The sequence below is a fragment of the Podarcis erhardii genome (assembly GCF_964252035.2).
Source record: "Podarcis erhardii genome assembly, chromosome: 10".
Classification (NCBI taxonomy): Eukaryota; Metazoa; Chordata; class Lepidosauria; order Squamata; family Lacertidae; genus Podarcis; species Podarcis erhardii.
This window is the reverse complement of record NC_138500.1, coordinates 50,174,171-50,202,024: the sequence shown is the minus strand read 5'-3', so window position 1 is coordinate 50,202,024 and position 27,854 is coordinate 50,174,171. Positions and strand designations below refer to the sequence as shown.

Here is a 27,854-nt window from a genome sequence, read left to right as displayed (position 1 = left end):
GGACTCTCAGTTGTTTTTGCTGCAAAAGACTAGCCATCTAGAAATAATTACAGTTCAGAAAAAACAGCAGCATTACTTTTACTCTTGCCCAGAGTTATGAGAATCTGTTTCTCAAGCAAGATACCAAGTGAGAATTAAACTGAACACATGCTTAAAATCAGTGCTTTCCCATATATATATGTGTGTATATATATATATACATATATATTGTACAATATATATATATATACATATATATGGTACAATAATGTACCCGTGAAAATCTACGAAAGCATATATACATATATATATATATATATAGGTACTCTCATTTTCCTACTCATATTGAAATACTGCCCCTCAATGAGGCCAAACTTAGATTCAAAAAATGTTTAGGGGTATGCGTACCCCCAGAAAAAAGCACTGCTTAAAATATAGCCTTTATTTTACCACAAATTTTCACCATGAAGCAGTAGTGTGCTCACTGAACTCTGCAGCCAAACTAATAATTCATCCTGTTACAAACAACTATATCACTGGTTTCACATCAGTCTTATTGTAAGATAAATGTGCTTTATCTACCTTTACATCACTTTTTATGGTACAATAATGTTTCCAGAAGGCACACCTATGTTCAGAAAAGTATCCTGGGGATGACTGCCCATCTGTGTTCTTAAAACTACATTTACTGGATAACCAACATAGTCCTGTCCATATGTTTTGAACTACAGCTCCCATAATCCCTTATTATTGGCCATGCTGGCTTAAAGCAAAATTGGGCTTTATATATTTATAGGGAACTGAGACTGATGTAGGAACATAATCTGGGTTCATGAGCCTAATGTAGCATATTATGTTCTTAACTATCAGTGGTAGGAATGAAAGGGCAAAGCTGAGAATTTCACCCCAAAATGAAGAAGATGTCACAAAATTGAAGGCTGTAACTAAACCATCTCTTCTGTATTGTTTTAGTCTTGGAAGAAGTGGAACAAGATGTCTTTCAGAGCTATGGAACAATGCCCAGCCAGCAACCACTGCATAAGCCAGAATGGGTAGGTGCTACTTCAACAAGTGTTGTTATCTTTGTTTTCTTCACCAAAGCCTTTTCTGTGGGGGCCCCATCACGACCACTATTTGTGGAATATTGTCCCCTTTCATGGGAGGAATGGAGGGTATGGAGTTATGCAACTGCCAAGCCAAGAAGATAAGTAACTATGCAACCTTCAGAATACATCTGAAGGTAGCCCTGTGTAGGGAAGGTTTTTTTTAAAAAAAATGTTTAATGTTTTATTACATTTTTATATATGTTGGAAGCCGTCCAGGGTGACTGGGGCAACCCAATCAGATGGTTGGGGTAATAATAATAATAATAGGACACCTCTATATTCATCAGAGAAATATTGGAGTGTATGTGCTTGTGTTCTGGCAAGGGGAACAATAAGTAATATTATTGTGGCAGCAATTTTGGCAGTGGTGGCAGAAGAAAGGAAAACATAGTCTCACTGGGGTTTTCAAGGACACTGGGGTTTTCAAGGACACTGGAGACACTGTGCCAAGACCCCTCAGAAGTCTGGAGCCTGAAGAGAAGGAGAATTTGCAGGGCCATTCTCACATGAAAGAAGATTCCACCTAAACATTAGGAAGAACTTCCTGACAGTAAGAGCTGTTCGACAGTGGAATTTGCTGCCAAGGAGTGTGGTGGAGTCTCCTTCTTTGGAGGTCTTTAAGCAGAGGCTTGACAACCATATGTCAGGAGTGCTCTGATGGTGTTTCCTGCTTGGCAGGGGGTTGGACTCGATGGCCCTTGTGGTCTCTTCCGATTCTATGATTCTATGATTCTATGACACTTTGATTTGTTCTATGATCTCCCTTTACTGAAGAATATATTGAGACTTCAGAATCTTCATTTCTGAAGGATGTGCTAGCAGGCTTAGGGAATTAGATGTGGCAGCAATGGACTGAAGATGAACCCAATTGTATTTGACCCTTGACCACTGAGTCTTAGTTAACATCCCAGAAATACTGATAACCATGGTACTAAGAGGAATATAAATGAGAATAGAGACACTCACATGCAAGAATTACGTAAAGAAAAATAAATTAATTGTACTGTATGATCAATTACTGCTTTGCTTTCACAGGGTTTAGCTATGTTGATGTATTGCAATAAAACCAACTGCCTCATTGCCCAATAAAGCTTATACCACAATAAACCACTTAGTCTTTAAAGTGCCACAACAGGCTTTGTTGTTTTATCTTGTTTTGCTTATGCCACACAATATCAACCCTATAAGGCCCCCATGGGCTACATAGGAAAGTACACAACAACATTCATGCTAATTCTACGTTCTTAGGATAATTAATAGCTGGTTAATTATTCAGGAATAACTATGCCAATAACATGCAGTGCTTTAGTTTTAGAACAGATTATGTGGTCTCTTTTCATTCAGTAACATTGCCAATTAACTGTTGTAAGGCTGTATTCATATAATACATGAGTAATTAGCAAGTGCTGCACATTATAAGCCCAAATTGGAAATGGAAGTGAAAGATGGAAGGAGGCCTTAGGGTTTTGGCTGAGTTTAAAGTAACTTCATATTATCATTATCATTATTATTATTCCTATACCACCCAAGGATCACAGGGCATTTTACAATATAAAACCACAAAAATGTATACCATAGTAACAAGCGAAAACAATAAGACCCACCCCAATTGTTTAAAAGGCCATAGATAGTTTCATTAGCCAAAGGCCTGAGCGAAGAGGAATGTTTTTGCCTGTCACCTAAGGATATGCCACAAAGACACCAGGTGAGCCTCCCTAGAGAGAGCCTTCCACAAATGGAGAGCCACCACAGAAAAGGCCCGCTCTCGTGTTGCCACCCTCCAGACCTTTCATGGAGGAAGCACATAAACAAAGGGCCTCAGATGATGATCGCAGGGTCAAGGTCAATTCCTATAAGGTGTCAGTAACATGGATCACCCAAGTGCAGGGAAAGAGGCAGACTCAGAAACTGAGCTAAGTGAGAGAGAGAGCGCGACTCTGCAGGTAAGAACTGGCTGACAGAGCCGAGAAGGCGTAGTTCGACCCCCCTTCCTGAAGAAAACACTGTCAGCTCTTAAAAAGTGGGAGAGCTAGGAGGCAGCCAGAGCATTGCTAGGCAATCAGCAGATAAGCAGACGACTGAGAGTGTGTTGAGTGGAAGTGCAGAGGGGGAAGGCCAGCTTCTCAATCCCCATTCTAGGAGACTGGATAAGGTCAGAGCACAACAGAAGGGCAAGAGGGGAAGGGCGGGAATTCGATGTCCTTCCTGCTGTGAAAGGGGTGGAGAATCAGACTGACCAACTATCGTCAATGCGAGCAGGTGAGAAGCCATGCTCTGGATGTGTTTTTGTAAATAAACATAACACAAAACTGCCGGAGAGTCATTCCTACTTATTGGGGCTTGCTTGCCTGCCTGCCTGCCTGAGATCATTACATAAGAGAGAGATGGTCCTTTAGGTATAGCAGTCCTGAGTATGTAAGAGAGTTCGGACATCTTAAATCACTATACAGCATCCTTCACTAAATGCATTTTATGGATTTAGTCCATCCTTTCGCACATCTCATTGGATATCTAACAGTACAAAATGATTTCAGTTCTTGGTATCTTCTTAGTATCTTTTTAACCAGAAACAAGAAGTATGGATCTCTGCCTACAAAGAAGTCCCACTTAATGCAATTACACAGATTGAATTGTTTTATTTTTAGTGCTACATAGATACTTTGAACATTGAACATTTACTCTGTCTAGCAAATAATATTGCACTGATTCAAGTGTTTATCAGTATCAGGTTTTGAAACTGCTTAGAAAGCATGTGATGTGCAACCATTTCTCTTTATAGGGCAATAAGAGGAAGGGTAAATCCTGTAAGATTCTAAGAAGAGCCCTGTTGGATCCTACCAAAGGCCTATCCCATTCAGAGGGTTCATATTGCTTGTTAGTCACTGCACACCCATAATACCTCTTCTGTGGGAGCTAAGGACCCACAGTACTGAACAAGTCACTAGACCAATTCCCAGCTTCAGACCATGAGGTTAGAATCAGAGAATCACAGAACCTTAGAGTCTGAAGGTACCCAAGGCTCATCTGGTCCAACCCCCTGCAATGCAGGAATCTCAACTAAAGCATCCATGACAGATGGCCATCCAACCTCTGCTTAAAAGGAGAGTCCACAACCTCAGGAGGGAGACTGTTCCACTGTCAAACAGCTCTTACTGTCAGAGTGTTTTTCCATATGTCTAGGCAGAATCTCATTTCCTGCAACTTGAAGTCCTACCTTCCAGAGCAGGAGAAAACAAGCTTGATCCATCCATGTGACAGCCCTTCAGATATTCCTTCACTCCACAGGAATAGCGATCGACTCACAGCGCCGCGATACCCCCTCCACGTTCCGGAGCCCCTTACGGGGTTCCTTCTGCGTTTTGAGAGCCGCTTCTGGCGCCTGCCGAGTCCCAGGACCACAGGCTCTTGCTGCCTGTGGGTTTTCAGTGCGGGTCTCCGCTTCGCCGTAGCGGACGACCCGTTTTCCGTGGAGCTTCCTCTTCACAAAAGGAAGAGGACCGCCATTGCCATTCGCGCTGCCTCCGGAAGTCCCAGATTTATTCACTTTTTAAAGCCATGACTTCCAGTCTCATTCCCCCACCTGTAAGGGTAAAACAACAGCACGTAATAAATCAGAGCCAGCCCTACCCTAACTGAAGTAGCCTCTTCAGTTGGTGGATTTCTGGGATAAAATAGCAGTGATGGCATCAAGAAGCCACTATTCAAAGCAGTGTTGTTTTGAACATTGGATCCACATTTGTACGAGGACAAAAGGATAAGACAACTATTGTTATTTCAAAACCGAATTATGACATGCTTTTAGAAGTACACGCTGTAAAAGATGTGCTACTTAACATTACGTGGCAAAACCATTGTGCAGGTGAGAACTACTAGTGCACACCTCAATGTAAAGAGTTGCTTGCCCACTTGTCTAGGATGTGTAGCAATTCTTTCCAGCGAAATAGCATGACCCTTTTGCTCAAGCCATCCAATGGCACATTAGCAAACAGAGACACACAAGCCGGTATGCATATTCGAAACAGCTAGGCGAAGCTTTAGTGCACGTTTGAGATAAATATTCAGATCAATGTTTGCTTCCAGGATCTGCAGCGACAAGCTTATGCATTCCATTGGCTTTTGCTTTGGTAGACTATTCATTCAATTATATATATAAAAAAATTCTTCAGCATGTATTGGATTAAAATTCAATTTTTACACCTTGTGGGGCAGCATATAGGTTTCATGTATGTTTTGATGTTATCCACATGTTTTCCTACAGAGCTCTGCTGAGCCAATTGACCATACATGTGCACCTTCTTGAACTTAGAATCATAGAATTGTAGAGTTGAAAGGGACCCCCGCCCCAGGGTCATCTAGTCCAACCCCCTGCAATGCAGGAATCTCAGCTAAAGCCATCCAACCTCTGCTTAAAAACCTCCAAGGAAGGAGAGTCCACAGTCTCTTATCAAAGCTGTGCTGGGTATGTTCTGTATGATAGTATGTTGGAATTTTCACTCTAGTATGTAAAGATGGCTGGAGTATTCACTGTAATGTTAAAGGTATGATATGTTCCTTACAGGCAGAGTTTAATCTGAAACCTGACTCCCTCTACTTTAATGATGGCCAAAGAAGAATCGACTTTGTTTTAGCATATGAAGATGAGAGCAAAAAGCAACATAAGAGGAGCTTTCAGAAGAAGCAAATGGTATGGCTTGCCTTCTTGCTTTATGCTGCTGTTTTTTGGGGCTCCACTTTTACGGGCAATTTGAAGCATCTGTTTTTAGTGATTGCAGCTTCCAAAGGTGTACCTTCCCTTCTTTGCTTTTGTCTTTTCCCACAAAGCTGATTCATAGAATCTCAAACAAAGAGAGGATTTGCTGTTCTGCCCCTTGGCCTTTTTTTTTTGTCTTGATCTTTCCAGTTGGGTTTTATTTCTCGTAGTTGAAAGCTATATTATCCCTTGAATTCAAATGTACTTAGTGCTGGCATGCTCAGTTACTTTTCTGAGCACTTGCCACAAAGAGAGGACTGAGACCAAGAATGAGAAAAGGAAGCTTTTAAAAATTATGCATTCCGTACAGTTCGGTACAGGGACGCAGGTGGCGCTGTGGGTTAAACCACAAAGCCTAGGACTTGTTGATCAGAAGGTTGGCAGTTCGAATCCCCGCAATAGGGTGAGCTCCCATTGCTCGGTCCCTGCTCCTGCCAACCTAGCAATTTGAAAGCACATCAAAGTGCAAGTAGATAAATAGGTACCGCTCCGGCGGGAAGATAAACGGTGTTTCCGTGCGCTGCTCTGGTTCGCCAGAAGCGGCTTAGTCATGCTGGCCACATGACCCAGAAGCTGTACACCAACTCCCTCGGCCAATAAAGATGAGCGCCGCAACCCCAGAGTCAGTCACGACTGGACCTAATGGTCAGGGGTCCCTTTACCTTTACAGTTCAATGTTTAGCTTGGTATTGCGCTTTGGGGATAGTACCCCTTCAGAAGGGATCTTTGAATGCAACCCAGATTAAAACAAAAACAAAAACACCCTTCTCTGCACTTAGAAAACCAGCTCATCAGAGAGACAGGAAAGCTATCTTCTGTACTTGCTAGCTTTCTATAGGAAGGCGTCTTTAGAATGGGTGGAAGGGTTATTCAACCATCCAATTTCCTTATCCAAATTTAGGTAATAGCAGGAAGGCTATACTATATAATATAATAAGGTATAATCCTTATTAAACCAAAAAAGAGGAAATAATGAACAAACGGAGACATAAATAGCATAAATGTGCCTTAGGGACCAGCAAATGGCGCCAGCTGCATCAACATCCTATTTTTCATAGGTCTCTTGTGGTCAATCTAGTGAACCCTGGTTGCCTCATTGTTTCCTAATAGTTGCCACTGCATGATAAGCAGGAATTCAATAGTGGCAGTTTACTATCACTCCAGGTCTACACTGGAAAGAATTTCCCCTGCCCGATGTGAATATGTCACATGGCTGTTAAAGGCACAAGAGCAGTTAAGGACCTACTGACCTCAAAATACTACCTAAAACGTGTAACTATGCTATTTACCTTTGAGTGACCTCTAATTTATATTTTCCTCCTAGGTGACAGGAATTCAAATTCTTTCTTTCCTTCTTTTTGAATTGCACTGACTCTTAACAACCATGTCTAACTGTTGAATATTTTGCCTGATCTTCTTCCTCAATTAAACTAAGATTACACTGCCATTACACTGTGCAGTTCCCATGTTCTTGCTAGCTTTCCACGCATGCCAGCTGGTGGTTTTGTTTTGTTTTAGTACTTATCTGCTTGGTTCCCAGCATAATCTGCTGACATGTCTTAGTCTTAGCATATTGTATTTTTTCGTGTGTGTTCATTCAGTCCATCAGTCAATCATTTTATTTGTATGCCACCTTTCCAAAGTTAAAACCATGCTCAAGGCTGTTTTCAGCATATAAAAATACTACATAAGTACAATCATAACAACAGTAGTCCTAAACAATATTAAAATATTATAAAATACATAATCAAATAGAACAATTAAAGGAATATTATTAATTTATGCCTGAGTTATCTATCTAAAAGTTCCCAGTAAGTTTTAAAAAACAGAAGTTGGTTCACTTTTTGCCTGCATTACAAAACCATTATATCCTGTCACATGCTTTGTATTCCATGACTAGTTCTGGGTTTTGAACTTGCAAAATATATGCAGCCACATAGAAATGAAGTCATTGCCCACCCATATGCAAGCAAGTAGGGTGATGTAAAACCCACATGACTACGCAATCTCACACTGCCCTCCTAAGCCAGGCCAGCTATGGTGTTAGCAGCCCCAAAGTGCAATGAAAATAAAAATGGCAATAACACCAATTTTCTTTAGATTGACCAAACATGATCCTAACCTGACCTTTCTAACCTCAACTGAGCCATTTTCACATTTCCAGTTTGTAGCACAGGGCTTAGCTACACCATATTTGTAGCTATGTTAATAAGAGTTTTAGATTAATGAATGAGTAACCCTTCATAACTTCAAAGGCTCCATTCAAAAGTAACACTGAAACACAGTTTGGGACTAGAGGAACAAGTCCTGTACTCATGTGCATCTCCTCTTCCTCTCTCTCTCTCCTTCCCTCAATTATCTGGTTTTGATTAAGTGCTTTCTCTTTAGGACAAACCATAGTTTCCTCTTACATTTAAACCAGCAAACTGTGATCTGCATTTGTCCTCCAAAATATGCAACCCCAGTTCTTGTACAAATCCTTTAATTACTGCCATTACACGCTTTTGATAGTCCGGGATAGGGAGCTAAGAAACCCCTTATCTGGAGCATGTGTGTGTAGTGGACAGACAAAACTTTCTTTTGTTCTGCTGATGACTGCAGGGAGATTTGCACCTCCACCTTCTGCCTAGAGAGGTCAGCCTCTGAGGACTATAGGGAGCTTGTCTCAGCTCTAAAGTCAGCAGCAGAAAGGCTACAATGATCAGCATAAAAGGAGGAGAATCTCCTCACTGCTCTGTGTGAACATTGCTGCTGAATCTTAAAAGTTTCTACTGGCTATTGTTTCAATCTCTGCCCCTAGACTGCAACAACTGTAGTCATTGCCCCATTAACACTGGAGTCTCTTAAGATGCTATAATTCTGATTCTAATTCTAATTCTGGTAGCTAAATTGGACTTAATAGCAATTGCCAACAGGGAAGTGAGAACACATATAATGCTAGTGGAGCCCTCCCAATAAAATAATAAAATAAAACCAAAGGGTTGGATCCCATGTAACACCAAGCTAAACCATGGTTTGGCATTACATGACCAAGCCTCAGGCTTGTGCTTCCTCTGTCACCCCTATCTCTCTTTCCTCTTACATGGCAAGCCTAATTAGCTACAGTATTTTCGTCTTGGCATATACCATTGGCATATACCATCATTATCTCTGAACTGGCAACCTATGGTTTGCACTTGTCCTCACTCCAAAGCAGGGTGGTTGGTTGGATATAACTGCAAATCACTTGCCAGATTTGGATAATACAGCAAACCATGGTTTGCCTCAAAACAAGATGCAGCTAATGAAACTGCATGAAGGACAGAAGAACTGCATGAGCCAAACCACTCTACAAAATGGTTCAGTATATTGTAGATTTATCATGAGATACAGACCAGAGAACATCCAGTTTACCAGGATCGGAAGAGCCTGATTTCATAAGTAAATAGTCTTTTACTGACTCACTTGTACCATTCAAAGACAGTAATTCAAATTTAGTTTGGCTGCTTGACAAATTGAGAAGTTGTTTGAACAGTTTTCTTTAACGCAAAGAGAAAACTTATTTTTCCGGTCCTATAAAACAATAGCATGAATCGGTATGACTAATTTGACCCAACAACCCCCACCCCCTTGCACACACGAAAAAAACTCACTGCAGTCAACCAAATGCAACCAGCTATGCTCTGGGCACTCCAATGTCTCACACTGCCAACAAAAACAAACAAATAAATAAAGAACCTTCCCATGTGACACTGATGCAAAAACTCCACACATACACCATGCAAAAGAATGAAAGATCATGACCCTCTTTCTTTCTCCCACCTCTCTTTCCCCATCCCTTTCTCCCCCAAACTCAAAATTCCTATGATAGCAGTGTCTCACACTGAATGTAACTGACCTGTAGAATAGACTCTATGAATTGAAAACGTGTTATTTATGGAATTGTCTCTTAAAATTCAGTATTGTTTTATATTTACGTTTGTTCTGTTTTATGAACAATGTCTGTTTGTAAGAAAAATGCCTGCACTCAGTGGCAAACCCATACTTTCCACCTTGCACATTCACAGAACCATGGCCAACGCCAGCTCCCTGACTTGTGTGTAGAACGCACACACGTTCAAACATATACATGTGTTTGCTGTATGGATTCATTACATCGTGTGTGCAGCTTAATATTTTGATGTGCGAAACAGGTGCAAAGAAAACCACATTCTAAAGCTCCTTGATGATAAGTTAAACGCAGTGATTTGTTCTTTTTGCACAAAGACCTTGTTGCATTTCTGTTGGGAATATGAATTGTTATGCTCTTCATGGGGAAAAAATAAAATCTTGAACTATTTTTCAATCGATTTCAACAGAGGAAGAGGCTAGCATATGAATCTAACTTGATAAACTGCGGTTTGCAGCTCGAAGCAACAAGTTCGGTGAGTGCAGCTTCCTTTGTACTTTTGGCAAAGTGTGAATTTCTTCATCAAAAGGGGGGGAAATGAATGTGTATGGAAGTGGCATTGAAATCTATCCAGGTGCTTGCATTTTTTCACACCATTCTCTCTTTAATCTGGCAATAGTGGGAAGGGGGAAACTCAACCCCCTCTTTGATATATATGTTCTATTTCTCAGGTGTGTGTGACAAATCAATATATTCAGAACACTTGGTTTGAAGTGGATTTAGTTGCACAAAAGAATGCCTCAAATATTACAGCAAAGAGAGGTGCCTGCACTTTCACCATGGGAGAACCATGCCTTTTCTGTTATGTTTTAATGGTACTGTCCCTTCCACCGAAATGAAAAGGAAAGGCAGCTTACACAAGAGCTCTGTCTGCACACTGCGACACAGTCAGTGCTCTGGTTCATAGTGTACCATCTCCACTGCAAGTTAATCTGCTTTTATCTGAAATAGCATAGATTTGTAATGCTTGCAGAGTATTTCTGTCTTGTCAACTGCTCCTTCTAGTGTCCCTGCATAACTATTAGAAGTTCATTCTGTTTCTGCACTTACTGGGCTATTATGGGATGACTCTACGATTGCTAGAATGAAGTGATATGGTTCAGCTTCTCTAACGCCCTATGTTATTCCACCTTTTTTAAAAAAAATCAGAAAAAAATGCAAAGTTTCTCACTTATGCACAACAATCATGCCTTCTTTCAGATTTCCATCCACCCATATTGCTGAAATATAGTAAGCTGAAGAGAGAAAAATTACCCCTCTTCAAACCGGCACAATTTACAGTGCCTCTACCAGTTCCCAGATATTTTATATTGTGGACAATGAAGGTCAGCTGCATATATTACATGTGGCAAGTGATAAAAATCAAGAGCAAATCAAGCTTTAGAGCCAACTTGGTCATATTTATGACCATATGTCATTTTTATGCTAGTGTCATCAACTGGCATTGTTCATCAATCAAAACATTTAGAAACAGCAACCTTGCTCTCAGAGGTAAATTTTGTAATCACAACTAGTAATAGAATTTCTTTATACAACTTTGTTTATAACATGCTCGATGGATTTATTGACTTAAAACAAGACAGTTATTTGTCCCTTTAATAGACACTTTTCTCCAGTGAAAATCTATATCTCCTTTTCCATGGAGCTTAGTTTGTGCCAGGGCTTAAACTCACAAATCTACTTTCAATGCCAGGTCTCAGCCTCAAAACAATGAAACAACAATAAAGCCAAAAAGTGCCTCGGGGTATCTTTACCATATCTTCTGATCATCTTTGAATCATCAGAAGGAGTGATGGGTAAAGTCCTCATGACTTACCTTACACTTAACACATGCATACCTGCAAACTCCTAGACCTCTTTGCATCTTCTTCCTTTCCCTTCTCTCAGGCCTACTTGGAGGGATGAGGGATGCAGAAGGAGAAGCAATATTGGACGCTGCATGGTCTCTTTCTCTTTCCCTCTCCATCCATCTCTCTGTGTGTGCATGGATGCCTAGCAGACAGCAACCCAAGCTCAAGGATAGAAGTATTGTAAGAAAGACCAGCAGCCATGTTGAAACTGAAATTTCCTGGCTCTCCCTTAGGAAATAGCTACTTCTTCATTGAACACCAATCTTTCCTATTCACACTTTAATTCCTGAAGAACCAATAGTGTGCCAGGTTAGAGGAGGAGGATGACTTCCAGCAGGCCTTGCACTCTTAAAAAATAAGCACCACCTTTCCAGTTGTGATCTTATGATGCTCCTACTGTTATTGGTGTGTCAAGTGCAGGAGAACTTCTCAGCTGAGTTTGTCCAAAAATGTCCCTGGGTAGTCCTTTGCTGGTAATGGCTTAAAACAGTGATAAAATTTATATATGAATCTCCATTCACTGCAGGTCGTGGATGAAAAGCTTATATTTGTAAAAGTGCACGCACCTTGGGAACTGCTGTGCAGCTTCGCTGAAATTATGCACATCAAATTGCCCCTGCAACCCAATGACCTGAAAACCCGTGACTCACCATTTAAGTGGATTAGCAGATTCTTCAGTGTGGATGAAAATATCATCAAACCAGAGCAGGAGTTTTTCACTGCGCCATTTGAAATCGACCGTTTGTCAGACTTTTACATACAGGACAAGGAAACTTTCTTCAATCCAGCAACCAGGAGCCGGATAGTAAGTTCCCAACATTTACATAAGGATGAATTTATTTTTTGTTGGTGTAGATATCTAGACTGATGGTTTTTTTCTAGCTGTTTTGAGCATCAGACCAGCCAAACAATGCATGAACAATGTTTTGCACCATACAATCAATCTCTGGGGATGGGTTGTAGCTTGGAGAAGGTTCATTACTTGGAGAAGGGCATAGGCAAACTCGGCCCTCCAGATATTTTGGGACTACAGCTCCCATAATTCCTGACCACTGGTCCTGTTAACTAGGGATGATGGGAGTTGTAGTCCCAGAACATCTGGAGGATGCTCCCTTGCAGCCACAACCACCGTCTTGTGGGACAAGCGCTATCTCATCTTCCTCCCCAAGCTCAGCAGTGGTAGAACTGGTGGGGAAAATAGGGATATTCCAAGATAAAACCAGAATCCAGGATGGCTTTCGTAATTCCAGGATTGTCCCTGGAAAATCAGGACCCTTGTGGTGGGTAGCTCAGTTCTGCAAGTGACAACAGGAGTCTGGCTGCAGAATATGAGAGTTAGAAGGAGCAGGGATGCCACATCACCCTTAGTTCACTAACTGCAACCTGAAATAGGACTGAGTCAGGGGGAAAGTTCCTTGCTGAGCAGAGAAGCCTCTCTCTGTCCATTTGCCAAGTTCCAAATGCCTCAACTGATCCTGCTTCCATTTCCTTTCTCCCTAATTCACAGCGTAAACCTACCTCCCATTTCAAAATATCTGTTCAGGCTACCTGCCCACTTCAGTGGTTTTCATTTAGTAGTAATACTTAAGGAACACTATGTATACTGCTCCATGAACTGCCATTTTAGGATTAATAATGTGCCTGATTAGCACTATTAAGTATAGTTCAGAAGCGAATTTGTAAAAGTCGGTCCCCTTTTGCAGGTTGGGAGTCGGTGGTGGGTCTTTGGTCTGGACCAGTTGGAGACCACTGATCAAGACAATGCATAATTTTAGACACTCCTACCACATGATAGATGTCCCCTGAGCTTATTCTGGTCTAATTCTTCATTAATAAAGAACTTTGGGGGTTTTCAGGTTCACTTTATTCTTTGCCGTGGGGAATATGCTATAAGAGACAACGTGAGAAAGTTTGGAATCAATAAGCTACTGGACTCTGGGATCTACAAAGCAGCTTTTCCACTCCATGATGTAAGTCCAATATTTTTTAAAAGTACCTTTCTGAAAAACCAAAGAAACAACTCTGCAATCCTATAAATAATCCTAGAAACAATGATACAAAAGGTTCTATAGAAGCCAATAAGAAAATACTAGCTGGCCTTTTAGCTGTTTGTTGAACATTTGTCCTGATTTGCTTGCGCAAAAACTGCAGGGAGGCTAAAAAAACATTAAGTACGTATTGAGAATTCATTCTGATTTGTTTGTGGGAAGGTAATATTGGTGTTTCATCAAGGAATTATTATCATACACTTTCCAGTGCATTTCGCTTATCACAAAAAGCCTGATTTGGGGGGTGGGGAGTGAATTTGTTGCACAACATCACCAAAGCAATTATAATTGCTCCACCTGAATATGTCAGTATGTGATTGACACCCAAAATCACACCCAAAAACCATAGCAATCTGGAAGCACCCTGTATGCCAAATTGTGGCCTGTCTCTTTTGCAGCTACTTCAGTGGACAAACAGTACAATTTCTGGAATATTGCAAAATGGACAAACACTAAGTGATATATACCATATTTTTCCATGTATAAGATGCCCCCATGTATAAGACGAGCCCTATTTTTGAGCCCAAAATTAATAATATTTAATTGCAACATTCCGTGTATAAGACGACCCCCATTTTTAAACTTAAAAAAATGTGGGGAAAACACAGTCTTATACATGGAAAAATACAGTATATATTTTATACACAGTTTTAACAAAGTCACTACCTGGCTTTTGCCCTCAAGTGTCTTTACAAGAATTATGTATATTTAGAGCGGTCTGTGCAAAATACCATCTAGTATTGGGGAATATATTGGCCCATGGACCAAATAACAAAACTAATTATGCTTAGCGTCATATGGAGGAAGATTCTGAACCTTTTAAAAGTACTCAGATGAAGTAAAATGGTTATTTTAAACCTCAGTGAATGAGACAAAGAAACAATAGGATTATTTCTTTATACGTTTTCTTATTTTCAAGCTACAACAAAAGATGAAAACCCAGGCTTTATTTTCAGCATTTTTTAAAATATCTTCCATGTTGGTTTTGAAATAGAATTCCTGAGCTCTGAGTTGGTTTTATTCTTTAGCCGTGTGCATTTTCCCTCCTTTCTTTTAACTCAGAGATGCCAAATTTGACCCATGCTTGTGGCAGGTAGCTTTTGCCCCTTAGACACACAGCAGAGCTTTCTCCCTTGACTAGTGCAATCACCTTTCCCAAGGCTGTCAACTATTCTTTGAGCTGAAATAAAACTGGTGTTATGAAACCTTTATTTTCAGTAATGATGGCTCACTCAAAGGTGAAGAAAACTCTTAATTTTATATATCTTTATTATTTGTAAACAGAATCTTTTTGTGAGGTAATGCTTTATCATCCGTCTTTGTGCTTTTGCCCTTCTAGACTGTGGCGTTTTGTGATTCACATGTTTTGTTCTTCGCTTTCCTTCTTTTTTTGGTTACGTTTGCACTTTTTGAAAATAAATAAATATAATATAAAAAATAAAATGCAACTAGTGTAATCACCATCATCATATATATATATTTATACCCCGCCCTCCCCGGCCAGAGTCAGGCTCAGGGTGGCTAACACCAATAAAATTACAATAAAACATAATGGGGGGGAGACAAAAAAAATCCCCAGTTTATTAAAATACGGGTTAAAATATAATTTAAAATGCAGCCTCATTTTAATAGTAGCCCATAAATCAAAACCACAAGGAGAGGGAAACATAAGGGTCAGACTGAGTCCAAACCAAAGGCCAGGCGGAACAGCTCTGTCTTGCAGGCCCTGCAGAAAGATGTCAAGTCCCTCAGGGCCCTAGTCTCTTTTGACAGAGCATTCCACTAAGTCGGGGCCAGTACTGAAAAGGCCCTGGCCCTAGCTGAGGCCAATCTTGCGGCTTGGAACCTCCAAAGTGTTGTTATTTGTGGACCTTAAGGTCTTCCGCAGGGCATATCAGGAGAGGCGGTCCCGTAGGTACGACAGCATCTTCTCCTCAAGAGAGGAGGCTGGCAGTAGCAGCTAGGGAAAGACTATGGAGAGGCAACGAGATGCTCCCTTGCCACCACTGCTTGAGCGCAGGGTCAATCTCCTTCCTGAGCTCAGCGGCAACAGCACTGGAGGGGGAAATAGGGACATTCCAGCATCAAATCAGAAGCCAGGATGGCTTTCGTAATTCCCGGGCTGTCCATGGAAAATCAGGGCACTTGGAGGGTATGCCATCATCCCTGACCATTTGCCATGCTGAGTGGGACTGATGGGAGCTCAAGAGTCCAGCAGCTCCTGGAGGGCACCAGGTTGAAGAAGACTATTCTCCTTAATATCTCTTATCCTTCAAAGGAAGCTAGAAATAGCCTCAGACATTCACATGTCAAAACGGGCAGCATTAACCGTCTCTGTGGTTTTTTTCTGCATAGTGTGGGAAGCTTCTGTGTCAATTGCAGCAGCTACCAGGAAATCATTTATGACTGCTGCGGCACATTACAGAAGCAGCAGTATTACAAAAATAATGATGATGATAAAACATCAGATTGTAGTTTCCTCTAAATGAAAAATGGTGTAATTTGACCCTCAGGCATTTCCTGGTAGGCACTGCAAATGCTACAAGAGAAGCAATTCCTTTTTTGAGCAGGGGTCTGAGCAACAGTTGACGTTAAAAAGGCATGACATGAACTGTGCCTTCAAGGAGGTGGGAATTCTTTAATTATCCACTCAATACTCTGTTTCACAGTCAAGATTCAACTACCAGTCAGAGGATCCCAACTGTCCAAATGAACGGTATCTGCTGTACAGAGAATGGGCTCACCCTCGAAATATTTTCAAGTTACAGCCCTTAGATCTTGTCAGGTAGGTATGGACAAGCATGAGAGAGGCTGAAAGTCCTCTTCTAATGTGATCCCTCCCTGCTCCATGTATAATCACTATTTTTAGAGAAAACATGCAGAGTGCAGGTAGCTTAGTCAAGTCACCTTAATTTGTTTCTCTTGATGTTCCTTGGAGACAGTTTGATTTTGTATAATCAGCTACTGGTTACATATTTGTGAGATTGTTCAAGATGCCTAAATATATTTGTGTAATGAATAAGAAAACCAAGGTCCCACTTGGAAGTTATCTCAAAGCCATGTAATTTGCAGCACAATTCTATGCATGTCTATCCAACGTATACCCCTTCTCATTCAGTGGGACTTACTCCCGAGTCATTGTCTAAGTCTGCATACGATTGCAGTTTTCATGCAACTGAATTATTTGTTTCTTGATATTTATAATTGGCCTTATCCCTAACACTGTAGCATAAATGGAAATCTTTGAAACTAGGTTTCTAAAAAATGAAATAAATATGTTAACCCCCCCCCCAAAAAAAAAATGTTAAGCAAAAGCTATAAAAACTTAGCCCTAAACCAAAAATTACCAGGCTTGAGCTTTAGCAAAATTCCAAAAAAGGAGATTTCACATTAGTAGAGAATCAACTGTGAATATTCTACAAATTTTAACACAAGTGAAATTGTTATTGTGGTGCTCTGAAAGAGTTCCTTTGGGACAAGGCTCCTAGGATTTCTTAACATCCTTGTGACAAGCAGAAATTTAAAAGACAAAAAGTATTTTCTATTTCTGTACCTCTGTGCCAGGAAGTGTCTTGTTAAACTTGCTAGGACAAAAAGAAGAAGAAGATGGAATTTCTGCTTCTGAATGCTCTTGAAGTTCATTCATAAACACAGAAAATGAGGCCTCAAGGTTCAATTCCTTTAAGGCAGGCTTCCTCAGCCTCGTCCCTCCAGATGCTTTTGGCCTACAACTCCCATGATCCCTAGCTAGCAGGATCAGTGGTTGGGGATGCTGGGAATTGTAGTCTCAAAACATCTGGAGGGCCAAGGTTGAGGAAGCCTGCTTTAAGGAATCTGGAAGCACAAAACTGATGGCAGTACACAATGATCCATGCGTGTCAGCATTAAATATAAGAAGTTTCTCATTTCCCCTAATTATTGGATTGAGAGGAAATGCATATTCGTTCATAGCTTCTAAATATGTGTTTTTATCTGCAGGAAATATTACGGGGAGAAAATTGGAATCTATTTTGCCTGGCTAGGATTCTATACTCAGATGTTACTCCTGGCAGCAGTTGTTGGACTTGGGTGCTTTTTGTATGGCTATTTCATGAAGGACAACTGCACTTGGAGGTAACCTGCACCAGTTCATGTCGTTCACGTTGGATATGATCCAGCATGTATATGATCCAGCATAAAGATCCAAATGTCATTAAGTGGACCATTCCCAAAAAATAATTTGTTGTTCCAGAGTTCAGCAGAACTCTCAAACATATCAACTCAGAATTCAATGGGGATTACTCTCAAGTCAGTGGGGTTGAGACCGCAGCCTAAATTATGAGCATGCATGTATAGGATTGCACTGTTTGTTGTTTTATAATAACATACAAATGGTCAAGTTATTGTTTAAGTGTTCAAACATATTTTGAAAGATTAGAAAAAGTTGCCACCCCTTTTGCTACTGAGTAACCACATTCACAGACTTTCCAAGTGTCCCTATTTTCCAGGGACATCCCTGATTTAGAGAAGCCGTCCTAGTTTCTGATTTGATCCCAGAATGTCCCGTTTTCCCTTAGGATGTCCCTATTTTCATTGGATAAATGTTGGAGGGTATGGCGCTATCTGAACCCCTGAGCTGTTTGAAGGCAATCCTGTATAGGGAAGTTTTTAAAAAAATGTTTAATGTTTTATTATTTTTATATATATATTGAAAGCTGCCCAGTGTGGCTGGGGCAACCCAGTAAGTTGTGTGGGGTATAAATAGTAAAATTATCATTATGGAATGGGAGATCTGTCATCAGAGAAATGTTGAAGGGTGTGCATTCAATGTGAAAAGGTTAAAGTATGCTAAGGCCAGCTAATCTTCAGTGTGTGGTATCATCTATGACCAATTTCCCAAACTTCTTTTTTGCCTCTGCTCTTTTTCCTTTGTTTCATAGTTCTCTAGAGTAATATATTTTGTAGATCTTTAACGATCCTCTCTTCTGGACATACAATAGGCTTAGAGGGAAATCCCAGCAGTTCTTTTATACAACTCTCAGCTGAAATCAGTGGGGTGGGGATCTGCTATTGAAACTCACAAACCTGTATAAATATTAAAAACAAAACAAATTCCTTCCAGTAGCACCTTAAAGACCAACTAAGTCAGTTCTTGGTATGAGCTTTCGTGTGCATGCACACTTCTTCAGATATACGTGCACACGAAAGCTCATACCAAGAACTGACTTAGTTGGTCTTTAAGGTGCTACTGGAAGGAATTTGTTTTGTTTTGACTATGGCAGACCAACACGGCTACCTATCTGTAACTGTATAAATATTAGTTTGATTTATGAATTTAAAAAATTGTGATGCTAATGATAATAAAATAAAACACAAAATAGTGATGGGGGAAAATAAAGGCGGAAATCAACAGGGCTATGCTACACAAGGGGTTTTAGGATTCTGCAGTGTACATACAGAAGATGTGTTTGGAACTCAATTGCAAGAAGTCACGTGGAGGGGTGGCATTTTGGAAAGAGAAACAGAAGATGGGAGAAGATTAAGCAGTTCCTCCACTCAATCATTTTCCTGGAGAATGGAGTTATGGAGAAGTTATCGCTTCTCCATAACTTGTTTTTTTCTGTACAAATGGGTCACTATGGTAAAAAGTAGTATTGTATGTAAAGCCTACTTTGGCCTTATTGAAGTAACTGCAAAGTGGAAATAAAAGGGAATATAGCATGCAGGGAGAACTATGAAAGCAGTGAATTAAGCAATTTGTTCATTGAATTACTCAACCTCTCAGATGGATCCTTTCAATTGTAGCCAAGAAGTCTGTGACCCGGACATAGGAGGTAAAATCATCATGTGCCCCCAATGTGATCAAGAATGTACATACTGGAACCTCACAATCACCTGTGAATCGTCCAAGGTAACAACAACATTTACTCTTGTGGAATATGGAAAGACATTGTTTTCTGGGACATGAAATTTTATTTTGAAGCCAAGTTAGAAATACATGCAAAAGAAGAAAAGAAAAGAAAAGAGGGTGGATACTACATAATAATACGAATGAAAAGGGGAGAATGCAACTTACTGATTACAATCATTGAACTTGTGCGAAGGTTAAGTTAAAAGACAACCTCAGGAAAAAGCTCATTAGATAAATGTGTCTATTTTTATTTGACTGGGATGTGAAACTTGAAGGCAAGTTCCTATACTGTCTTTCAGTATCCCATCTGTTTGCTCAGGTAAATGAGTTTTGGCTTTATGAAGTATCCTTAGGAAAATGGATAGTCCATTAACTTGAATTGCTCCTGTCTACATGTGGTTTGTCCTGCGCATCTGTGTTTGAAGGAGGAAGAGTGATAGTCTGGTGCTTCTTATGGCAAGGCTGCCCTGGCCACAAACTGTTTTCTTCTCCTTCATAAATAGAGTGACCCAAACCTCACTTTAGAAGAGTAATATAAGGGATATGATAGAGATGAAAGTGAAATAAATTGAATAAACAGAGCAAAGATATGAAATCATTTTAAGTGTGTGTATGTGTGTTTTAATATACCTAGACTTAGCATGCTTTTCATGTGATAAGCTTATCACATTATAGTTTGTCTTCCATTGGTAGATCTTTTGTTTATATGATGATAAGAATGCAACAGCTGGAGCTGCTAATCTGTGATATTAGTTTTACACAACCATATTATCATCTGATGGTTGCTGCCATCACATTGGGAATATATAATTTTTGACATTTCATTTGTTTTCCATTTGCTCAGGTTTTTATGTATGCATTTAATATTCCCAACACTGAAACATATTTTGCCTCTCTTTTCAGGATAAGTAGGCGTTATAAAATGATTTGCCTTTAAAAACAAAAACAAAAACAAAAAAAACCTTATGTATCACATATTTTGCCATTTTCCATAATGTGGGACTAGATTGGCATTACAGTTTTGTTTTCTAAAACTTGGCAGAACACTAAAAAAAGGAAACTTTATTTAACTATAAAATGCAGGCTGTTATCAAGGCAACTTCTCAAACAGTAGCAAGCTGTGTGCCATGGCCACTGCTTCCAGTTGGCAAACGCTTCCTCCCCTCTAACAAGCAGACGGCCAATGTCTTCAGCTGATTAGCCGTGGGGCAAGAAAGCAGCAAGGAGGTCTCTGAGTTCAGCCCTTCCCCATAAATGATAAGGAATGCTTTTCTTGTGGCATTGTATGCATTCTGCAGGAATGCCAAATGTCTATGTGGGGCTTCCATTTCCATGGCAGAAGAGATGGTCTGCCATGTGAAAATTTGTTTCCATGCATAGGTAGCCCCTCCTATGAAATTAGGTGTTGTGTAACACCCTATGTTCTTTAGCTGTTCCAAAAAACAATGCAAAATTGTATGCTAACCCCTATTTTTCCGAATGCTTTCCAGAAGCTGTGTATCTTCGATAGCTTCGGAACACTTGTGTTTGCAGTATTTATGGGAGTATGGGGTAAGCTAATTTCAAATACATTATTTGAGGCAGGAGGTTGTGGGGGCTGGGGGGTTAAATCCAAACCAAAGCCAAAATACAGTGGTACCTCGGGTTAAGAACTTAATTCGTTCCAGAGGGCCATTCTTAACCTGAAACTGTTCTTAGCCTGAGGTACCACTTTATCTAATGGGGCCTCCCATTACCACCATTGTGCGATTTCTGTTTTCATCCTGAAGCAATGTTCTTAGCCCGAGGTACTATTTCTGGGTTAGCGGAGTCTGTAACCTGAAGTGTCTGTAAACTGAAGCGTCTGTAACCCGAGGTACCACTGTATAGCTTTGTTGCTGTGGGTAGACTTTTAGAGGGTCCCATTTCAGACTGCAGGATTTCATATATATTTTTTGTGTGCTCCCCCTTTAAAAAGAACCCTGCATGTGATAAACTATTACATCAGGAAAGAGGCACTTGTGTGGGTGAGAAAACGTTTGCTTCTTTCCTCATTTTATTAGTTCATTTACTACTGCACACCTGGATAGCTCAGTTGGTAGAGCATGAGACTGTTAATCTCAGGGTCATGAGTTTGTGCCCCATGTTGGGTAAAAGAGTCCCGCAGTGTAGGGGGTTGGACTAGATGACCCTCGTGGTCCCTTACAACTATTCTATTCTATTCTATTCTGACTCTATACACACAACAGTTGTTAGCAACTAACGTATTAAATGGTCACAGTAAAGTTTTGGGTTGTTTTTTACCCAGAAAGCATCTTGTTTCGCTGAATACATGCTATTTACAAGGTCACAATAACTAGCATTAATCCACCCTGTTTAATCACCATGCTTGCTTGCTGGTGATTAAAATTAGTGCTATATTGAAATCTAATTGCACAGTATGTCAAGTAACATTTAGGCCACCATTAGCACTCTGTAAAGGTGAATATACAGAAAGGTGCCGTTGTAACATTTTAGGCAAATATTACAAATTGACAACAACAGGCTTTCAGTGTTAAGTATGTTGCAACTTAGCCCTCCGACACTTAACATTAAAATGGACCAAAACTACCTATTTTCTACAATATTTAAATTGAATATAAAAGACTTGCCAGTAATGCACAATTCTTAAATATTTATTAACAATAATAATTACAGTAATGGAAGAACAACTTACTGAAGTACCCATGGGTCATGTCACCCAACAGCCAACTGCTTCACCTTGCGAAATGGCTTTCTGGTGCTATTATAATTTAATACAAGGATTTCCAATGATGCAACACATTATTTTAGTGCATTATATTAACATGCACACTTCCCACAGCGGTGTCATAACAGCATAGCTTCTGCAAGATTCAAATCTTTGTTAACTAAAAACTCTACTTAGGGTAGGCACTAATCATGGTTAAGGTGAGCAGGGGCAATGTATACCAAAGACAGGCCCTTGTTCTTGTCTTAACCATGGCTGAGTTAACACACATACACTAAGTAGAAGAAGAGGAGCATTACCATCTCCCTCCACCTGTTTTCTTCCCATGCAACACTGCATGCAACACTAATGTCTCACCACAACTGAAACTGATCTGTAGAAAACACAACTTAGAAAAAGAGACAATGCACGTATTTTTGTAAACAAAGAAATCTTCAATAAAAAACACCATGGCTGAGTTAGCATTGCATCAGGAGAAGGAGGGAGAGAGAGAGAGAGCACGTTACCCACAGCTTTCCTAAATAAAACAGAGATCCTCAAGTTTCTAACAAGAGCTGTGGATTACAAAAAAGTATATTGAGGCAACATGTAGCTAGAAGAAAGCACATTATCCAGCACAGTTATTGAGTTGTTTGTTGTATGTGACATATGCTACTGTTGCAGTCATGTACTGCTTTGAGGCTTTCTATAGGCATCCAGTTGGCCACTGTGAGGATGTAGGGCTAGACTGGCTGGGCCTTTGGTGCAGTCCAGAGGAGCTCAGCTCTCCTTATATCCTTCAGCTTCTGTATGTGCTCAAAAGGCATAGTTTTTGCAACATTAGTGAAGCATTCCTCTTTTCTCCATTGTAATCAATGTAGGCCCAATTCCTGCATTGTGCAGAAAGGACCTCCTGGTAATATGGCTTCTGGAAAAGGCCTTCATCTGCACAGTACTTTGATCATTTGGGTATATAAGGTGTGAGACAATCTTTAGGATATCCTGGTCCCAAACCGTATAGGGCTTTATACACCAAAGCCAGCACCTTGAAATTTACCAGGGGACGCGGGAGGTGCTGTGGGTTAAACCACAGAGCCTAAGGCTTGCTGATCAGAAGGTCGTGGTTCGAATCCCCACGATGAGGTGACCTCCCGTTATTCTGTCCCAGCTCCTGCCAACCTAGCAGTTCAAAAGCATGTCAAAGTGCAAGTAGATAAATAGGTACCGCTCTGGCGGGAAGGTGAACGGCGTTTCTGTACGCTGCTCTGGTTTGTCAGAAGTGGCTTAGTCATACTGGCCACATGACCCAGAAGCTGTACACTGACTCCCTCGGCCAATAAAGCTTGATGAGCACCACAACCCCAGAGTCGTCCACGACTGGACCTAATGGTCAGGGGTCCCTTTACATTTACCTTTTCTCAATGAAAAGAACAGTAACAGCAGAGAAGGGTCCCTGAAAAACAGTGGTAACCTTCCCCTGCAATGTGTATCTCTAAAGGAGACTTGAGTATGTTTTAGGTCAGGAGTGGGGAACCTGTGGCCTTCTAGATGATATTGAAGTACAGTGGTACCTCTAGTTGCGTACGGGATCCGTTCCGGAGGCCCATTTGCAACCTGAAAAGCCCGCAACCTGAAGTGCCGCGTCTGTGCAGGTGTGTGGCGCGATTTGGTGCTTGTGCACATGTGCAAGTGGTGACACCCGGAAGTAACCCTTTCCGGTACTTCCAGGTCGCTGTGGGACGCAACCTGAACAAAAGTAACATGAAGCAAATGTTACATGAGGTATGACTGTACAGCTCACATAATTTCTGACCATTGGCCACACTGGCTGCTGTGAGTTCTTTCTGCACATATAGAAATAATGATGCGTCACAAAAAGAAGACGATTTAAGTAAAAACAAAAAACAAAAATAGTTTCCACTGTTTTCCTTATAAACACCTGGTTGCCATTCCATCAACCAGCAAGATTTGACTCCATTTCTTCACAGATTGACAAAGAAAACTAATAAACCTTGGATTCGTAATCCTCAACAGCTAAAATTATCCTTGCTTAATCCTTCTTTCATCAGTTACTTTGTTTCTGGAGTTTTGGAAAAGACGGCAGGCTGAGCTGGAATACGAATGGGACACTGTTGAGTTCTTGGAGCAAGAAGAACAAGTACGTCCCGAATATGAAGCCAGATGCCATCGCGTCGTAGTGAACGAAATAACACAGGTCTGCATAGGTTTGTTTTTTAAAAAATGTGCTTGGAAATATTATAAGAAAAGTTCTTTGGACTCTATCAAGTCCAGTATTTTTGTCAGGAGCCAGATCTGTTTGTAGAAATGTATATCAGCTAAGCTGAATATAATGTAATACGGACAAAGAATCACTTTTCATTACTATGCCCTTGTTTGCTCGTATTTTTAAGAATGTTGTTGTTGATTACTGGTAGTTTTAACTTGCATTTTTTATGTTGTACCCTGCCTTGGTATTGATACCTTAAGCAAATAATGTATAAAATAAAATATTACATAGATAAAACTCCAACCTCAGGAATTTTGGGTAGAAAGGCTTGGAAAAGCGTCTTCAGGCGGCATTTTTTCATCTCCGCCAAGCTAAGCAGTTGGCCCCTTATCTCTCTCGCCCTGACCTAGCCACTGTGATCCATGCGACGGTCACCTCCAGACTGGATTATTGTAACTCGCTCTACGTGGGGCTGCCCTTGAGACTGACCCAGAAACTCCAGCGGGTGCAGAATGCCGCGGCGAGACTCCTTACGGGGTCTTCGCTGCGAGATCACATTCATCCGGTACTATACCAGCTGCACTGGCTCCCGGTGGAGTACAGGATCAGGTTTAAGGTGCTGGTTTTAACCTTTAAAGCCCTATACGGCCTAGGACCCTCGTACCTACGGGACCGCCTCTCCTGGTATGCCCCACAGAGAAACCTACGGTCTGCAAATAATAACATCCTCCAGGTCCCAGGCCTCAGAGAGGTTAGGCTGGCCTCAACTAGAGCCAGGGCCTTCTCGGCTGCGGCTCCAATCTGGTGGAACGCTCTGTCACAAGAGACTAGGGCCCTGCGGGACCTGACATCCTTCCGCAGGGCCTGCAAGACAGAGTTGTTCCACCAGGCCTTTGGTCAGGGCACAGCCTGACTCCCTCCTCTGGCAACCTGCACAGAATCTTGCTTAATCAGTTGCCATTAATTTGATTTTAATTGATTTTTATTATGAAATACTTTTAGAATGTTGTGATTATCTGATTGTTTGATTGTTTGATTGTTGTTAGCCGCCCTGAGCCCGGCTTCGGCTGGGGAGGGCGGGATATAAATAAAATTTATTATTACTATTATTATTATTATTCACTGTTAGTAATTCTTAGCATAAATGAACAAACATGACTAACATAGGCTGGTTGATTTCAGTGGTTCTTCTCTGAGTATAACTTACCGTATTTTTCTCTCTATAAGACGCACCTTTCCCCTCCTAAAAAAGTAAGGGGAAACGTGTGTGCATCTTATGGAGTAAATGCAGGCTGCGCAGCTTTCGCTGAAGCCAAGAGAGCAAGAGGGATTGGTGCGCAGCGATTCCTCTTGCTCTCCTGGCTTCAGGGATAGCCGCCCTTTGCTGGAGAGGCGCTGCGCAGAGAGGGAAAGCTGCGTTTGGGGCAAATGGAAAGCTGTTCAGACCCGTGCCTAAGAAAGCATGGATCAAGCAGAAAACCATTCGGACCCATGCATTCTAGTGTGGAAGGGTGGACGAGCTTTAAAGCAGACCGCTAACCCATCTGTTCACACAGACTGGCAGCTGCTCTCCTGGGTTTCAGACAGGAGTTTTCCTAGCCTGGGAATTCATCCCAAGAGCCTCAAACATTTAAAGGATATGCTCCACTACTGAGCTCTGGCCCTCGTTCTGTTATATTTCAATTACGTATTCAATTATATAATAAGTTTGTCACTGCCTGAGTACTGCACATTTTAAATTCATAGTTCGGCTCTGGGGGGAAAGACCCAAACTTATTCTAATGACCTAGTAAAGTTCTCATATTAGAACTTTATTTCATCCTGGAATGGAGGCTGTTCAGAGGGCAAGTCTCACCGTCAATAAATAAGGCTCATGTCATCAGCCATAACTAGGACTCAAAGGATATATTTCATAGCAGATTGTAATTTACGTGGAGGATTATGGAGTAAAGGGGGATAGTTTACAATGCCTTCCCATAACCTCCATCTGAAATGAGTTGATTTATATTTTCTAAAGCAGGGGAACTATTTAATATGATGTTGGGTATGAGGCAGGTGCTTGCATAATATACTACAACACAAATCTAAAGCTATATGATGAAACAGAAAATCGCTCTATGACTGCAATGGGTGCCATGTGAACAGAAGTTTATTTATTTATTGTAATATTGATGCACCAGCTTTTATTTTTCATTTTTTTTAGTGTTCACAGGTGGTTTCCAAAAAAACCAAACATGCACATGAAAATAAATCCAATTTTTACAGTATAAAGCAATTTAAAGCTAGCTCTCTCTCTCTCTCTCTCTCTCTATATATATATATATATATATATTTAAAAGTAAGAAACCTCCAACTAATTTTGAATAACAATGCTTTCACCAGCAACATTCACATGGCTTTTCTGTTCAGAGATACCTGAGAGGGACCCCTTTGCTTTGAGCTATACTTTTGGAAAAGGACTGACTTAGTGGTTCAGAGATCTGGTTGGCTAGAGAATGGTAGATTGGCAGAAATGTCTGCAGAGCCTCTCTTGAATTCAAATGGAAGGATTACTGTAAATGTGTGTGAAACAGTATGTGGTTTTGATTTCATTTTATTTATTTTTTTGTAATCACTTGCCATTGTCCTTTGTAGGTCTGTGCCCCATTAGCTCTAGTGAAACAACCTCCCACTGCCTGGTTCTGAGCAGAGACTACTGCTGGAACTTCCCAGGTGACAGAATTCCTGATGCCTGGAATCCTTATCTTCTCAAGGACAAACTCTAGAGCAGAGCTTATTGGCAGAACTTGAAACACTATGCAAGTTGTATGGGAGAAAGAAGCTCCCTGAGATACTCAGGGCTTTACTGTTTAAACAAAAACAATAGCTGCTGTACTTTGAGTTGTCTGAAAGAGTCTGGAATTTGTTGCAAACAGTCGCAAATAGTTTTATTACCCAAAAATAGTGTGATGACTTTTGCCTTTACTCTGAAAAATGGTCAGCAAAAAATTGGAAGGTGGCTAAAATGTCAAGCTTAACAATATATATTTGGCTGAAGAATGGCAAGAAACTATTTTAATTTTAATTTTATGAGGACCAAATATAGTTTAGGTATTAAGAGTTTTTGTGACACATGGCTGGTACTGATGTTTATACACCTATGCATTAAATTCAATTTGCTAAATTGACCTAAATAAATATCTCACGTGAGCTTTATCTCTTTCATTCTGTAGTCCAATATAGCAAGAATATTAATACTCATGAAGGCATGCCAGCTAATTTGCACCTAATATCATCTTCCCAAACATGGAGAATTCCAGATTAGCATTTATGAATATGTGGCATTTTTCCTACAATATTTTTATGGTAACATTATTATCCTCCAGTACT

At 40.6% G+C, this 27,854-nt stretch overlaps 1 protein-coding gene across 2 annotated transcripts in view; it reads left to right on the top strand.

Moving 5' to 3' along the window:
• The window catches only part of ANO6 (anoctamin 6), a 67,154-nt gene that overhangs the window by 21,937 nt on the left and 17,363 nt on the right, over positions 1-27,854 (top strand). For both annotated transcript variants that reach the window (XM_081877877.1, XM_081877878.1), the window contains exons 2-11: positions 952-1,031; positions 5,644-5,769; positions 10,173-10,238; positions 12,140-12,418; positions 13,470-13,583; positions 16,331-16,446; positions 17,640-17,774; positions 19,446-19,551; positions 21,042-21,102; positions 24,328-24,473. In XM_081877877.1, the coding sequence (XP_081734003.1) occupies positions 952-1,031; positions 5,644-5,769; positions 10,173-10,238; positions 12,140-12,418; positions 13,470-13,583; positions 16,331-16,446; positions 17,640-17,774; positions 19,446-19,551; positions 21,042-21,102; positions 24,328-24,473 (1,229 nt within the window). The remainder of the gene's footprint in view (positions 1-951; positions 1,032-5,643; positions 5,770-10,172; positions 10,239-12,139; positions 12,419-13,469; positions 13,584-16,330; positions 16,447-17,639; positions 17,775-19,445; positions 19,552-21,041; positions 21,103-24,327; positions 24,474-27,854) is intronic.